The sequence below is a fragment of the Glycine soja genome, chromosome 15 (assembly GCF_004193775.1).
Source record: "Glycine soja cultivar W05 chromosome 15, ASM419377v2, whole genome shotgun sequence".
Classification (NCBI taxonomy): Eukaryota; Viridiplantae; Streptophyta; class Magnoliopsida; order Fabales; family Fabaceae; genus Glycine; species Glycine soja.
The window spans coordinates 20,871,009-20,887,381 of NC_041016.1; the positions used below are offsets into that span (position 1 = coordinate 20,871,009).

Here is a 16,373-nt window from a genome sequence, read left to right on the forward strand (position 1 = left end):
GCTTCAGGCATGGTGATAAATACCACAGGATGGATAGAGGGTATAGGCTATGATGTATTTGGCCTTTGTATATAACAATGTTGTCTTGGTTTTGGGTGAGGTATATGCCTTGTATATATACTATATACTATATTTAACATTTGCATCATTGCATCTTCCACATTAGTTATGCATTGAAAGCCAGTTCCAATGATCCCCACTATCATATATTTTTTAATATCATACTTTCCTTATGCATAGTTGTTAATTCATGCCTTCTGTAGAAGCTCAATGTCTCAGGCTTTGCTTTGAATTCCTTGTAGGAAAAATTGTGCAGCATGCTCAAAGATGTGCTCAAGAGTGAGCCCAAAGTAGACGTAGTTAAACTTCAGATATTTTCCTTCTACACGTGTCCATATTTGAATATCTTCTACATGTGTTTACCATATCTTGATATTTTCCTTCTGTTTTTTCATTTTAGAGGATTTCAATTTAAACTATGAGAATCTGTTGTCTGTTGGCACTTGTTCTGCTCAATTTAAACCTACTTGTCCATATTTGTTAAATAATTCACATTTCTCTGGTAGTATGACTATGAGGTGAATAGTGTTTTTTTTCTAATATATAATCTGTACATCAGGGGATGTTAAGTTTAAATGTGATGTTAAACATATGTTTGATGGTAAGATTTTACATGGAAAGAAAAGAAAGTATAAAAAAAATAAGTTATATAATGTTTATAAAATGGACAACAAATTAGCATATTAAATATATATTAATATATTGATTTTAAGAGCTTTTCCTAATGGCATCCGCTACAGACAATTTACTTGTTGTCAAATCCAAATGGAACTATGAAGCTTTATGAGTTTGTAGTGATATTTGGATACTTCATGCTGATTTTGGCTCAAATGCCACATATTAATCTGGTGTCTTTGGTCATGTGCTTATCCTACGGTGCTTGTGCTACTGCAACTTCCATATATATTGGTATTTTCTTTCCCCTCATTAATAATCCAATTAACTAATTAGCACCTATGCTTGCAATTGAGTGCATTTTTTTTTCTGAATTTTCTCAAAATGTCTACTGAATCAGGAAAATCATCAAATGGGCCAGAAAAGTATTACTCTTTAATAGGTGACACAACAAATCGCTTATTTGGAATCTTTAATGCCATTCCCATCGTTGCCAACACTTATGGTTGCAGAATAGTTCCAGAAATTCAGGTTAGAAACAATCAAATGTGTTCACTCTAACATATAGAACTTGTTAATGCTACCCACGCCATCAAAGTATTTTAACTTCTAATTAGAAAAATACACATTTTTATTATAGGCAACGTTAGCACCCCCGGTAGAAGGGAAAATGCTCAAAGGACTATGTGTTTGTTATGTTGTAGTTGCATTGAGTTTCCTTAGCATAGCTATCTCTGGCTATTGGGCATTTGGATATCAAGCTGCAGGCCTTATTTTTAGCAACTTTGTAGATGATTACAGCAAGCCTTTGGCTCCCAAGTGGCTTATTTATTTGCCCAACATTTTCACAATAGCTCAATTATTAGCTAATGGTGTGGTAAATAACACCCTGATTCCCACTATAGTCTACAACATTAATTGCATGTTTAGATCACGGTATAGTTTGTGCACACCATACATTAGTTTAGAGAATGTACACTAAATTTAATACTCAATAATGTGTTTTTTTTATTATCTAAGTGCTGATAAATAGATAGGATAAAAAAATGAGTGGGCTTAATTGCGGGTTAAAAGCATAAAACAGTTGGCACTTCTTTTCTTTTTATCTTGAAATTTGTGGGCTTAATATTTAATTATATGTCCTTAATTGCTGTTTAAAAGCATATTTTTGTGCAATCTAAAAACTACATTGACAGTAGATCACTTTTACAGGTTTTGATCTTTTTTCGGTTCATGGGTCTTGGTACAATCCTTCCATGCTTTTTTCTCATGGAAAAATTTTAAATTTGTTTCAAAACTTTCTACATCGGTCGTAAAAGGACTGTTGTAGAACACATGGCAAACTACATTGGTCATAAAACGACCGTCGTAGAATACGTGACAAACAAAGTCGTTCCTGTAACAACACCGATGTAGAAAGCAGTGCTTTCTACATCAGTGTTGTCTCAGACACGACTTTGTTTATCTTGTGTTTCTAAGACGGTCCTTTTACGACCGTCGTAGAAATATCCACCTCTACAACGTCGTTACTTTCAAAGACGTGTGTCCCCCGTCTTTGAAAAGCGTTTTCCACCGTCTTTGAATTCTATTTTTCTAGTTGTGTAACAAACACCAAGGACAATGAGGAAGAAAAATAAAGTGGAGAGGCATTTTGGAATAAAATATGAAGTTAATTGTGAACCATATTCTCCATTAATACTAGCTTGATGCAACTTGATGCTCTTTCACAATCAGAATAGAAGTACAAATTCATGAAGCCAAATTATTCCAGAATAATATCTTCACCAAAACAAACTAACAATTAATATTTGCCAATTAAAAAAAATCACAAAAAGTAACAGTGGCAACAAAACTGACAAGCCATCTCACGTGGACCAGGTAAAAATCATTTTCCAAAAAGATGAATCTTTTTGGATTCAAATGAGCAGCGATCAAGTAAAAAGCCATAGCTCTTTCATAATCCTAGAGTGAAGTATAGACAAGTCCAAGGGTGTGATACGACTCATGCAATTTTGGTGCCAGCCTAATAACTTCATGCAACACAGCTTTAGCCTGCAAAAAGCCAACATAGCAAAGCAATCCATAATTAATCTGAAAAGCCTAAAACAGTGGCAAAATGTATAATACATATCAAGCGTAAACAGAAGCAAAAAAGCATTCAGAATCAGAAAAATTAAACCTGCTCTTATGCCATCTAGCATAGTTGAGATAATTAGAAAGGGGTAACGTTAGAAAGCGTTTCAATAAACAGGAATGCAACTTCCACCTAATGAGTTTCTGCTGGTGGCAAGTGGCAACAATATCTTTTTGAAAAGCAAGACACTGTAGTAGCCAGATCACAAATGAGTGAGGATGAATATTTCATCAATTTGATGAAGTTAGATTTCTTAACTATTATTAGAAAATAGGAAGATTTTGAGCAAAAAAACAGGGTTGATTAGAAAAAAGCATCCAAAAAGGTATGTCAAACAAACACATGCATTTAATAACCCAAGTTGCATTAGATGATCATATCCTTAAGGCACAAAGAGCCTAAACAAAGAAACATAATCATTTATCCTATCTCCTAAGGTACCTAATACTAGAAAACAATCCTCATAAAAGAAATGAATATAGTAAAATGACTTATTTAACCATCATTTTTTCCTTAACATAGAGAACTGTGACAGTAACTACTAGCAAACTCCAGTACTGTATCATGCTGTTATAAATAAACAGAGGATAATGTATCATGTTGTTATAAATAAATTTACAATAATGAACTTATATTCTAGTGCAGCAGCAGGTGTCATGAACTTATATTCAACCTGAAAAACATAAGTATGGAAAAACATAAGTATGCACAGCTCGATTGATATCCACGAAGGAGGGGGCATAGAGATAATCCCTGGTGGGAATCACCAAATGATCAATCCCGTGAGCCTGAAACAAATCAAGCAAAAAAACCAAGATATCATTAATGGTTATTTCTCCTAAAACAAATAGGCTAAATATATTGTGAAACTATTTTGCTTATATAGAAATTCATTATTCATGTATCAATTAAACACACAAACATCAGAGATTCGACATGTTTCCAGCTGCACACAAAATGTAAAAAATAAGCATTCTAAAAAAGGGAAGGGGATATGTCTTACCTGATACAACTGCACCAAGGTTTCGTAGGGCTCATTGAGAGTAATCACACCACCCACACCAACCTTATTCAAGTGAGGAACATCTTTGGGGAATGGAACAGTGCCCAGTAACAAAAACTATAAATAACAACAAACAAAATTTCAATAAAACCCCAATTACGATTCTCGCCTAACAATTATACAACAATTCAAAACAACAAAACCATGATTAATCAAGAACGAAAAAAAATAGGATTGTGTGTGTGTGTGTGTGTGTGTGTGAGAGAGAGAGAGAGAGAGAGCAAAACCTCGTCAATATGATCCCACCACCTAAACTCAACTTCAATCTGGTTACGAAGCACATTATACAAGAGTGTGGGGTAGAACAAGATCCAAGCACCTGCTCCAACCAACGCTCTCTTTGCATCAATGCTCACAATCTGCCTCTGACACTTCTCTTCCTCGTCCCTACTACACTCTCCATCATCCAATTCCTCAATCTTCATCACACACACCAAACTAAACCCTAATTTTGTTCAGTTGGAAACATGAAAAATTGAAGGGAATCGAAAAGCACGAGGGAGAGATCGTTGTTTCATACGCTAGCTTGGAAACCCTAGCTTCAGTTCGGAGGGGTTGGTGGTGTTGCGGCAGCATGAATGGTTGGACGACCGACGGTGGGGTCTCTGAGGTGTGCGGTGGCGCCGTGTGAGTAACTGAGAAAGGGAGTGATACAAGCTTTAGAGTTTGGAGGAAAGGAGTGGGGTGCGATGGGGTGGATTGGTTGAGAGGGATGAGAACAAATAGGGTTAAGAATGTTCAAGAGCGTGAGAGGAAAACATGAGGTGCGCATTTTGTTTTTTTAATCCAAATGAATTAAGACAATTTTTTTAAACAACCCGCCGTAATTTTAATTTTATACAACATTCTAAGGCGGTTTTTATTAACCGTCTTAGAATGAATGTCGTAAAAAGCTTTTATTCTTACTGTAGTTACAAAAATGTCACTGCACTACTTTCTACACCGATTCCCAAACAACCGTCGTAGAGTCCCTGTCGTAAATTATTGTTTTTCTAGTAGTGTTTCTTTCTGTCTTGTAAGTAAGTTGGAGCCAAATGGAAAATTGGTAATGGACATGTGAATTTGTGCTTTTGTCTATGGTTTGGTTCAGGTGTAACTACGTCTTAGAATTCCGAAAAATTTAATTATATTTGCATTGTTATTGCCATTCATGAACAAAAAGGAAAAAAAAATAAAAAAATTAATAATTCTACATCGGTTATTAGGATAACCGATGTAGGATTGGTGGATATTCTACATCGGTTATTAGGAAAAGCGATGTAGAATGTTTTACCATGGGGTAGCATTCTAAGACATTTCACAGCTACAACCGATGTAGAATGTCGGACATTCTACACCGATTATTAGGACAACCAATGTAGAAATAAGACATTCTAAGACGGGTTTAGAGACCAACCCGTTTTAGAATAAGCACAATTCTACATTGGTTCGTCGCCACAACTGATGTAGAATAAGCACAATTCTACATTGTGCTCATTCTAAGACGGGTTGGTCTCTAAACCCATCTTTGAACCACGCCTTTCTAAGACAGTCGGTCAACCGATGTAGAAAGACGTAGGTGTTTCAACGACACCAGTTATAATGACGCGTGATAACTGATGTAGAAAGACATTTTTAACCGATGTAGAAAGGTAATTTTGTAGTAATGGATTTGTTAAATTTCCGGATGATGAAACTACCTTTGGTATACTTGGGCGTACCTATTGAAGCAAAACCAATGAGGGAGGAGATGTGGAGACCTATCATTGAAAAGTTCCAAAAGAGGTTGGTGGTTTGAAAGCATAAACATCTATCTTTTGCTAGAAGGGTTTGTCTCATAAATTTGATCCTTGCTTCTCTTCCTTTATTTTTTATTTCTTTTTTTAAGGTTCCAAAATGTATTGTTACTAAATTGATTAATATTCAAAGGAATTTCCTTTGGAGTTGTGAGGAGGGGAGGAGGAAGATAGCTTGGGTTAGTTGGAGGAAGACATGTCTTAGAAGTCATAGGGGCTTATGAGTTAAGGACATTAATTATTATTTTTTATGAAGCATTACTAGGAAAATGGAGGTGGAGTTTAAGTGGGGAGGGAGATTATCTTTGGAGATAGGTGTTGATATCAAAATATGGAAGTTGGAGAGATTTAGAGGTAAGTAGCTATAATATATTAACATCTATATGGTGGAGGGATCTAAAAAAAATGTGTAGCGGAGGGAATCCCACCAAGTGGTTGGAAGTGTGTATTCAAGGGAAGTAGGGGATGATAATAATATAACTTTTTGGAGAGATGTATGGGTAGAGAAGAGCTCTTTGAAAGACAAATATCCTAGGCCTTTTCTTCTTTTTGAACAACATGATGCAATGTTAAAGGACATGGGTTTGTGGGAGGAGGGAGTGTGGCAGTGGAGTCTTAGTGAGAGAAGACATTTCTTTATATGGGAAGAATGGGATATTAGGGACAGTCTAGAAGGTGACATAAATGCAATAGCTCCTATAGAGGGGAAGTGTGATGGATGGAGGTGGGAGGTAGAAAATTTAGGATTATACATGGCAAATTCATCATATTGTGTTATTCACAAGTTCATTGTTGATTCAATCGCAAATGAGTTTGAGATAGCATAGAAGTTAAAGGTGCCGTAAAAAAATCAGCACTTTGTATTGAGATTGTGTATGGATCAACTACCAATCATCAATAATTTTCAAAGAAGGAATGTGCTCCTAGGAGATGAAGCGACCTTATGCCAATTTTCCAAGGTGGGGGAAGAAACAACATGTCACTTCACTACTAGAAAATAGACTTTCTACATCGGTTATTGACGCCTTTCTACATCGGTTATCACGCGTCGTTGTAACCCAGAGTCTTTGAAACACAACGATGGTTAAATGACCGATGTTGAATGATGATCATTCTACATCGGTTGTCAGGACAACCGATGTAGAAATCTGCCCATTTTAAGACGGGTTAGTCTCCAAAAACCCGTCTTAAAATGGGCAGATTTCTACATCGGTTGTCCTGACAACCGATGTAAAATGGTCATCATTTTACATCGGGTATGTACTGAACCGTCATAGATTCCTATCTCACGATGAAACATTCAACATCGGTCGTTCTAATAACCGATGTAGAATGATTGTTCTTCTACATCATTCTAATTCAGCTTTTGCTAATAACCGATGTAGAAGGGGTACTTTCTACATCATTTCTTTAGACAACCATCATAGCATCAGTTCAATTGAAAATTGTCAATATTTTGAAAACCAACCGATAAGACCATCAGTTCAATAATAAATATTTTAGCTGTGATTGAACCAATAATAATCAAATTAGTATTTTAAAAATTGATTTTCAGGTTCAAGTGATTACAACTGAGTATAACTAAGACCTTTGTAGAACTTATTAGTATGTTACTGTATGACATGGATGCGATTTCTCATGACAATATAAACTAATAATTCTTAAACATGTGTAGAGACTAGCACTTAATGTTTTCTCATATGGCTACTACAACTCACACCAGTGATAACACACGGGTGAATTTCCTCAAGAAGATAATGTAAAGGAATAAGAAAATACAAATTAGAGGGATACCTTCAGGGACAATGAAACTGTATGGGCAAGCTCAGGATCCTCCAAATAAAATTGCCTTGGCTATGATCCTGATTCACTTAAGTGTTGCAACAAGTGAAAAAATAAATACTAATACAAGCATTATGTGTAAAGAAACATAGGAAAATTCATCAACAAATGTAACAAATGAATCAGAAGATGTGTATAATAAATATTAACCATACAAAGCTAGGGTATGCATGGAGTACTAGAGGAGTAAGAGTGGATTATATCAAGACTCTAGATACATGGTAATTTTATTCCATGCCATTTCATTCCATCCCACTTAATTTGTAATTTATAATTGTTCTAATATTTGAGCCGGACAAAATTATCTCTATAAAAAGTATTAACTCTTGAAAAAAATAAACGTGCACAGTGCAGTAAATTTAGAAAGTATAAATGAGGGAAAACAAGTGAAGCATAATGATAGTGATTAATTTACTAACTTCTTTTGTATTCACATGCATGGCTATATGATAAAAATACAAAAAAGAATATTGAATATATATTGTTAAAGTAATTAAGTATATTTAATAATATACTCATATTTTTTTAACAGCTAATAATTAATATACTCCTATTAACACTCAATACATCCCATTTATTAAATTCATTTTTGTATCTTATATTTAACAACTACACAATTGACAAGAAATTTCATTTTTGCATCCCAAATCATGATAATGAAACAAAATGTACCCTGTGAATATAAGGAAAGTACGTTAACCTTTGTCAGTAATTCCACGTCCTCTGTTATAGCCTTCTTTTCATATCCCTTGTTTGTATATCCTGGTGGTGGAAATGGAAAGCAGCGCGACATTGCACAAAGTCCAGATATGTCTGGTGTATATTCCTTGTAAAATTGAATAATTAGGCCAAAATAAGCTTAAATGGTCCAAAGTTAAAATTGAAAGGAAGAGTGGAGGTGGCATCCATAGTTGATGGTTGGAGTTAAATATCTTTACCTTATTTAAATGGTCCAAAGTTAAAATTGAATACTACTACTAAATTGATTAATAATAAAAATTTAAAAATAATAATAATATAATAATAATAATAATAATAATAATAATTTATTTTATTAATTTATATGCTAGCATAAATTATAAATTAAAATATATGAATATAAATAGTGATATATATATATATATATATATATATATATATATATATATATATATATATATATATATATATATATTCGTGTATCTCTTATTCTAGTTATTTGTCAAAGTAATATTTTTGAAAAATAAATGAAAGGAAACAAAAATCATTTACAACTGGAAATGGTGATCTCTGTTATTATTATATTTATTTTTTTGGTATATAGTGGCATGAGTTGTGTGCTTGAAAAAGATTCTTGGAAGTGGCCATTCCTCACACTCTCTAGGAAGGTATTAGTGTTGAAGACTCTACAACTATATATTTAAACCTCTCTTACTTCGATCAACTCACAACCACTCTCTTTTATTCTTAGCTTTCCTTTCCAGTTCATACTTCATCCTATTATTACTTTCCCTCTTTGCATTCCAAATGGCCACTGTTGAGGTAATTATAAGATACACTAATCTCCATAGTTTTGTTTATCGATCCTCTATCTAGATTATGGAAACTAATCAACCATTTGTGAATAAGCTTGTTGATTTTAACGTTAAGGATGAGATGGGAATTGAAAGGAAGACGCATAGCAAACAAACAAACAAATCTTTAATTATATAAGAGTAAAAAATCAAGAATATTTTTTAGTTGCTCAAGAGGGACAAATACAGCAAACTAGAAGCAACAAGTAACACATCACATACCTCTTTCTGACTTGATCCCGGAGGAGTGCAAAGCAATGTCGGTGATGCTAGTGCCGAAAGAGTGGAGGTGACATCCATAGTTGATGGTTGGAGTTAGAATGTTGGAATTAAAACTGGAAAGAACCCAAGTGCAAGTAGAAGAAGAGTCTCAAAAGTCAAAACTCATTAATAAATAAAGCATCATCATTTGATGATCATTGCATTTGATGGCCTATATATTGTGATAACTCATGCTCATTTAAAGCACTTTCAGTTTTTGAAAGCTTACATTACATACATACGTGACTGTATCACGACACCACCCATAATAAATAAAGCAACTCAACAATTTAAAAGTGTCTGCTTCCATTAAAGCCTGAGGTTATTTCTTTTTCCCATATGAAAGCAACTTTCATTCTCATATGCTCATTTAAAATTGTTTGTTATCAAGTTTTTAGAAAGGGTAGTTTAGAAAAAAAAATATTTATTTTTAAATAAAATTAATACAACTAAATGCCAGTACTGATTCATTTTCTTAATTAATGTGTTTTTTTGTTTATATTTGTCTATTCGAAACAAGAGTATAAATTTTAAATCAATGGTTGTGGAGGAAGCCAAGAGCACTATGGGGACAAATGCAGAAGAAGAAAAGATGGTGATAGTAAGGTTTGGGGACTTGCAAACAATGAGAAAAGTGAGGACGAGGAAGAGATTATTAATGAAGAAGAAGCAAATGGTTGTGGCTGCAAAGGCAGAGAAGTCTGTTCCGGTGTCTCCGGCTGGTGGTCCTCAGTCTCTACCCTTGTTATGAGTACACACTTTTTTAACACTCTCCATGTTATGTTATTTTGCTGAGTCTTGGTAAATTTTAGTCAGCCTTAACAGCCCTTGACTTGTGCAGGGTATTCTTGATTATGTCCGAAAGTTAATTGTGAACAGGAAAACCACTTAATCACCCAACAGAAAATGGCAAGAAGTTTAAGAGAAAAAGATATTAACTGGAACTTCTGGTGTTTAACATTACAAATGGCATTACACACAGATTTAAAGAAATTATACAAAGGAATGAAAAAGAACATCAAAATTAACAAAACAAACCAAATAGTTATGATAATTAAAAATTTAGAATGTAAAGCATGCAACATATTTTGATTGTGATAAAATTGACAGAAGAAAGGCACTAGTTTGTCAATGGAATTGACAGAGAACACACGGGTTTGATCTGCATTTTTTCTGAGTTTACTACTACAAAAAAATTCACGTGTAAGATACTACATTGCTACAATTACTAGATCATTTTCATTTTGGATCTGATAGTAAAGATAGCTTGCAGGAATAAAAATACCTTCCATTTTTCCCAAAATCTTGTTTACTGCTCCAGCACACCCTTGACATGACATACCAACTTTGAGGACAACGGTCTGCAACCATAATGGAAAAATTCAGACTGAAGGAGCAGAGAAAAGCATTAAATAATCATCTTAACCCCCAACATCACAGATAACTTTTCTGTCCATGGCAGTGTTTCCAGCGAAATTTCAGTAAATAGTATACAAAAAAAAGAAGCATATAAGCAGGACACAATTTGAGAAATATGAATAATCATGGCTGCTAAGTCATGCTCCCGGTTTGCTCAGTGAAATGTGAACAATCAAAGACATAATCGATTGCAAAGGAATATGAATAAGCTGACTAGAACGACAGAAACCAAGAGCGTGAAGGGAACAAATGATTAAAAGATAGGGGATGTAAAACCAAGATGCCAAGATAATCATGGCTGCTAAGTCATGCTCCCGGTTTGCTCTATGAAGGACTAGAGCTACCTCCTTTTCCATGACAAAAAAAGATTATGACCCGTGTGCATGTTCTGCGGTTAATTGTCTAATAACAGAATTTCAAAGCTTAATTAAGCATCATGGTAATTATCTAGGTGTAACAAGGAGCCAAAACTGTATAATTGACACGTCCTAGCATTTATTTTGGATTGGCATGAGGAACATTGATTTTTTAAAGGGTGACCAGCAGCATGGGCCAGCTTTTTATAGTCTTATCTTGCTATATATTCCTATGTGTCCTTGAATAGCTAAGAGTCAAAAAGACGCACAGTGATTGTACTTTATGGGAATGGGTGATAGGTTTTACCAGCTGCGCCGTTGTTTTTCATGATTTAATTAGTTAATTATATGTGTAGTACTAGGTACATACTAATATTATACAAATACATACACGTGAGATAGTCCTCTTAGAGCACGGAATCTATTTAGACAAACTGACTCATATATACTAACTTTGCTTGAGAAAAGTGATAATATTTTGTTTCTCCTCAATTAATAAAATAATTCAAAATTTGAATCTTTATTTTAAATATAAAATAAATTATATTAACAATATATATATATATATATATATATATATATATATATATATATATATATATATATATAGAGTGTATGTTTATAATTTCCGACCGATATTAATTATGGTTTTAGATGATAAATATTTTATATTAATATTATACTAAAAAAAAGACATATGTATCTATTTATTCATTATGAATTCTCATGAATATTAAAAATATTTTAATTTTTTTCTATTTCTCTTAAATCAAACATTTTTACTTATATTATATTTTCACTACTAGAAAATAGGCTTTTTAGAGAACTTACATGCAGGCAATGAACAATATAGAAGGAGAAACGAAACTCCAAAACATTGGTCCTTTAATTTAGAGAACTTACATGCAGGCAGTGAAGAACAATCCCATCTTTTTTACACAAGGCGCATTCTACAAAAAAATTGAACACAAATTCAATTATAAGAACTAGCTAAAAATAATAGTAAGAAATATAACTGCAGCTGAATTGTTTCTCTCGTGATCGACTTTGTCGCTTCTGAAATTAGACAAGCGTATAAAAACAGGCCTTTGAAATTATGCCACAATTAAAACAAAATGCATTGAAGTACTTACAGGCAGGGCTTTAATATATTCCAATATGTGAAGTCAGCTTCTTAAATCCTGATTCATTGTTGCATTTCCTTCAATAGGCCTCTGAAAAAAAATGGAATACAGGAGTAGCATTTAGCAATTATACACTATTTAAAAATAAAACACAAGTTCATGTAGGGAAAAATATTTAAAAAAAATAAGGAAAACGAGGACCTTTGTAAAGCTGGTGCTGGCATATTCATAAAGCTTTCTCGTGCTAGAGAAATATGACAAGGCCAACTTGTGCAGTGCAGAGGATTGCTAGCTCTTTGGCTTTCTTGATCATTTGGAGTGTCCTTGTTGCAGCTACTATTGTTTTCTTATAGTCTTTCTCCTGTTATTATTGAAAATAGAAATTGAAATCCAAAATTTCCAGTACATATGAATTTGAAAAGAAGAAAAAAATATTATAATTTTCCCAAATAAACAAACAAATATGTTATATTAAAAATTCATTTAATATGAAACATTTGAAAGAGGTTATTTGAGCTTGTAACAGTAACTTAATAATAATCTTCCTACATGCTGTTTCTTCTTCTACTTTTTTTTTGTGAATAATTAATATTCTTTCATGTATGTTTTTATTTAATAAATGCTTAATTAAGTTTACCACAAGAACTTGTATGGCCTGCAAGTTGCATTGAATTGTGAACAATTAAGTTAGAGTAGTAAAAGAATTGTGTACAAACAATTAGTCAGCAGAAGCGGTCATAAAGAGAATTTTATGGAAAATAAAGAAAATAATATCAATATATCATTTTTATCCTAATTAAAACATTTAAAGAGCACTGAGCTAATTCAAAGGAAATAGAGTCAAGGAAGGAGCCAACCTCTTTGAGCCTTTATTATCTACTACTGCCAGAGAAAATTGAATATTCAAAGTGAGACAGACATGGCAATATTAACAATTCTTTATTTTTGGCTCAAAAATTCAAGAATTGAAATTAGCCATTGCTATGGCATGAACCCCGTTTTTGGCAAGTAACATGATAATGCAAGTGAGTCCTTTAGCCAATATATACAAAATACTAAATGACTCTTATTATTACATGCCAACAATATTTAAATGTACAAAAGATGTGTACAGCTTATTTGTAAAAGTCAATACAGGGGGGAGGATGCTTGTTGAAGTGGAAGCTCAGTAGTAGCTGCAAATAGATTAATTGTAGCTGCCTGTAAACTCCTCTCTGACTCTCCAGCTTTTATGTGCCCAAGCAAAGGACCCTGCTCTTTCAACAATTATTGTAGGAGAAGAAACCTGCATATAATAATGATAATAATAATAAATCCAAAATGAATGCAAAATGCAAGGACTAAAAAAATATCATTTTCTGCAATTACAATCATAATGTTTTCATGAAAGGAAACTATTTCATACTCAAAGGATTTGCAGATTATGAAGTTTGGAAATGTCATTTGGCAAAAAACCCTTCAGACCTTGATTGTACCCTGGTGCTACCAATCTCTTAGCAAAATACAATGGCTTTGAATACCAACAGTACATCCACACAATCTCAAATCCAAAGAGCATGCAATCCCTAAATAAAAATGGAAATAAAAATTACAATAGTCGTTCTATCTAATAGATTTGAGATATACAACAATCTTTCGGTGTTGTACTTGACGAGATTTGAAATTAGGAGTTACTGAAAAAGTGGCCAGAGTAGATTTGTAAGATGCTTACGGTGTGGGTGGAAATAGCTTTGATGGTCGCAACTTGGATTGGGCAAATTCAGAAGATAAGGCTTATGGTGGTCGAAATCAACCACCGTGGCGGCGGAGCAGAGAGACTGAGGGAGCGAGGTCGAGCAAAGGCCCCAGAGTAAGAGTGCGGAGGGACCTCGATTAGGAGCCAAGGAGAAGAGAAAAAGGAAGGGGAAGAGACTGCGGAGTTCGTGTTAGGGTTGCATTGTTCCTAGCTGTGTTTTGTTTTTATTAATTCAGAGGAAAAAATAAAATAAATAAATAAATTTAAAATTTTATAACCTCCATCAAAGGTGGCTTTTAAAAAACGCAGTAGTTAGACCCACTAACAAAGACGGTTTTTATAAAACCGCCTTAGTAATGTTTACATCGAAGACGGTTTTATAAAAACCGTTGTAGTTATATTTAAAAAGTTTGCTTTATTTACAATAATGTCACCGTATCATTTACTACATCAGTTCCTTTATAACCGATGTAGATACGACGACGTAAAAAAGCCCTTTTGTAGTAGTGCTTGTATTTCGAGTGTTGCAAGATCGCAACATTTTGACGAATGCTTTTCTTAACCGGGTATTAATTTTGTTCTTCATTAGGTACCTTTACAAAATTTTTTACAACATCTGATTATGTTTGGTTCTCCAAAAGTAAACGAGATGTGGAGGAGCCTTTGTTGTGCCATAATGTGGAATTGTAGAAATAAATGCATATTAAGGAAGACAACTTTGATCACTGAAGGTTGATGGATGAGGAGTTTGGTCTTGGCTAAAGGGGCATTCCCGACATTTTGTGTTTTCATATGTGTAATGGTCAGAAAACACAACTTGTTTATTGGACCAATTATGATGTTTTAAAGCTATGTACTGCTACTAATAGAGTAGGTTTGATGCATTAATCTCGCTGCCAAAAACACTGCGTTTCTCCTCAACACCCTAACGAAAATGTGCACGATTCCCTCAAGCTAGCACATTCTATGTCTACCCCTTTCATTCTTCATAGTCAATGCCACATAGGGAAGTTGAAAGTTTCCCTAAAGCTAACACCCTAGAAGTTTGGCGTTTGATTGGTTAAGGAAGGAATGGGAAAGGCATATCCCTCTTGCGGTAGCGACAACGAGGACGATGATGCCTAATATGTCCATGACCATGGTGGGCTTGCTTAAATGCATTATAAGGAGCTTGAGATCTATAAGGTTGCATGTTGACACAGGGAGTGCAGTGATGGGAAGTGCAACTTATGTGGAGGTGAGGAACTGGCCATAATTTACCCTGACAACGTTGTGGGTGGCCTTTTAGAGCAAGACCATGACATCATGGTCGAATGTGCGGAGGTTGATGGCAAGGAAATGGATAGGGTTGTAGTAGATGATGGTGATGACATGAAAAAAGTTTACGACGAAGGACGACAATGGCTATGCAAGGGGAAGAAAAAGCTATCCCAATGGTGGAATTTTGTCACGATCGATTTCATGGGTCACCAGTGATTGTTGCGTCATTGAAGCAGTCGTTGTTGTTGGTTTTTTCTTTGTAGGTTGTTGTGCCACTGTGGAGTTTTTGGTGGTCATCTATTTGGATTATTAAGGCACTATTTGCGTTGAGGGTTTGGAGGGTGACCTCCATGGTTTTGGGATTTTGGGGAAGGGAAGATGAAGTTGGGGATTGTGGAAAGTTTGTGGGCGAGGGAATCTGACTATTTCAAGGGGTCAGGGAAGAAAGAAATGATGTGGAAAAGGCTTGTTGTAATGGTAGAATTAAAACTTTGATGCATGGCTGAAGATAAAGGGATGATGGTTGAAATTGGGTTGAGGGTGGTGAGTGATATTAAGGGTGGAAAATGGTTGTGTTTGTGGATAAAAATAAGGATGTGATTGTTGGTGAGATGTGGGATAATAGAAGGTATGGGGTTCCTGATGGAGGAAGTGTGGGTATGAGGAAAAAAGTGATTGTTGTTGCCATTGTGGTAGAGTGGGAGGGGACTAAAAAGAGCCATGTTGGAACTGGGAAGAGAACAATGAGATTTGCAGGGGAGGTGGCTGAATTTAGTGAAAGTTGTATGATGGGTCATGGGACTGACCACTTGCTGCGGCGGCAATGGTTGGGTAGGGTAGTATAAATGACCATATGTGGTGGTTGCAGTGGACTGGTAGGCCGAGTAAGATGATGGAAGCACCATTTGACAGTTGAAACTACTTTACTTCTAAGAAAACACCATTAAAACAACAAATAAAAAAGCTAAAGAGAATAAGATAAAATTCTGATTTCATTTCAATTCCTTGAGAGGGTGCAAGTAATAACCTTAATGAATGATAATCATACATTCATCATCTAGTATTTTAGGAAGTTAAAATAAAACTAATGTCAAGATAATATCTAAGTCCTATAATAATTAAATCACCTAACTGGGCATTCTGAGGCTCATCCTATCATAAAAATCCCTTCCTCTG

General features: G+C 34.4%; 1 protein-coding gene and 1 long non-coding RNA gene across 2 annotated transcripts; one reads left to right on the plus strand and one right to left on the minus strand.

Annotated features, from left to right (window-relative positions):
* The first annotated feature begins 833 nt into the window (after window positions 1-833).
* LOC114385938 (GABA transporter 1-like) lies at window positions 834-2,392 on the plus strand. Its single transcript, XM_028345966.1, has 4 exons — window positions 834-969; window positions 1,076-1,206; window positions 1,316-1,552; window positions 2,378-2,392. The coding sequence occupies exons 1-4, from the start codon at window positions 834-836 to the stop codon at window positions 2,390-2,392; spliced, it is 519 nt and encodes a 172-aa protein (XP_028201767.1).
* A 10,730-nt stretch (window positions 2,393-13,122) lies between these two features.
* Window positions 13,123-14,138, minus strand: LOC114387557. The gene is made up of 3 exons (XR_003661347.1): window positions 13,914-14,138; window positions 13,608-13,767; window positions 13,123-13,487 (listed from the first exon to the last, which is right to left on the minus strand). It is a non-coding gene; the product is annotated as an uncharacterized LOC114387557 (long non-coding RNA).
* Window positions 14,139-16,373: the final 2,235 nt, after the last annotated feature.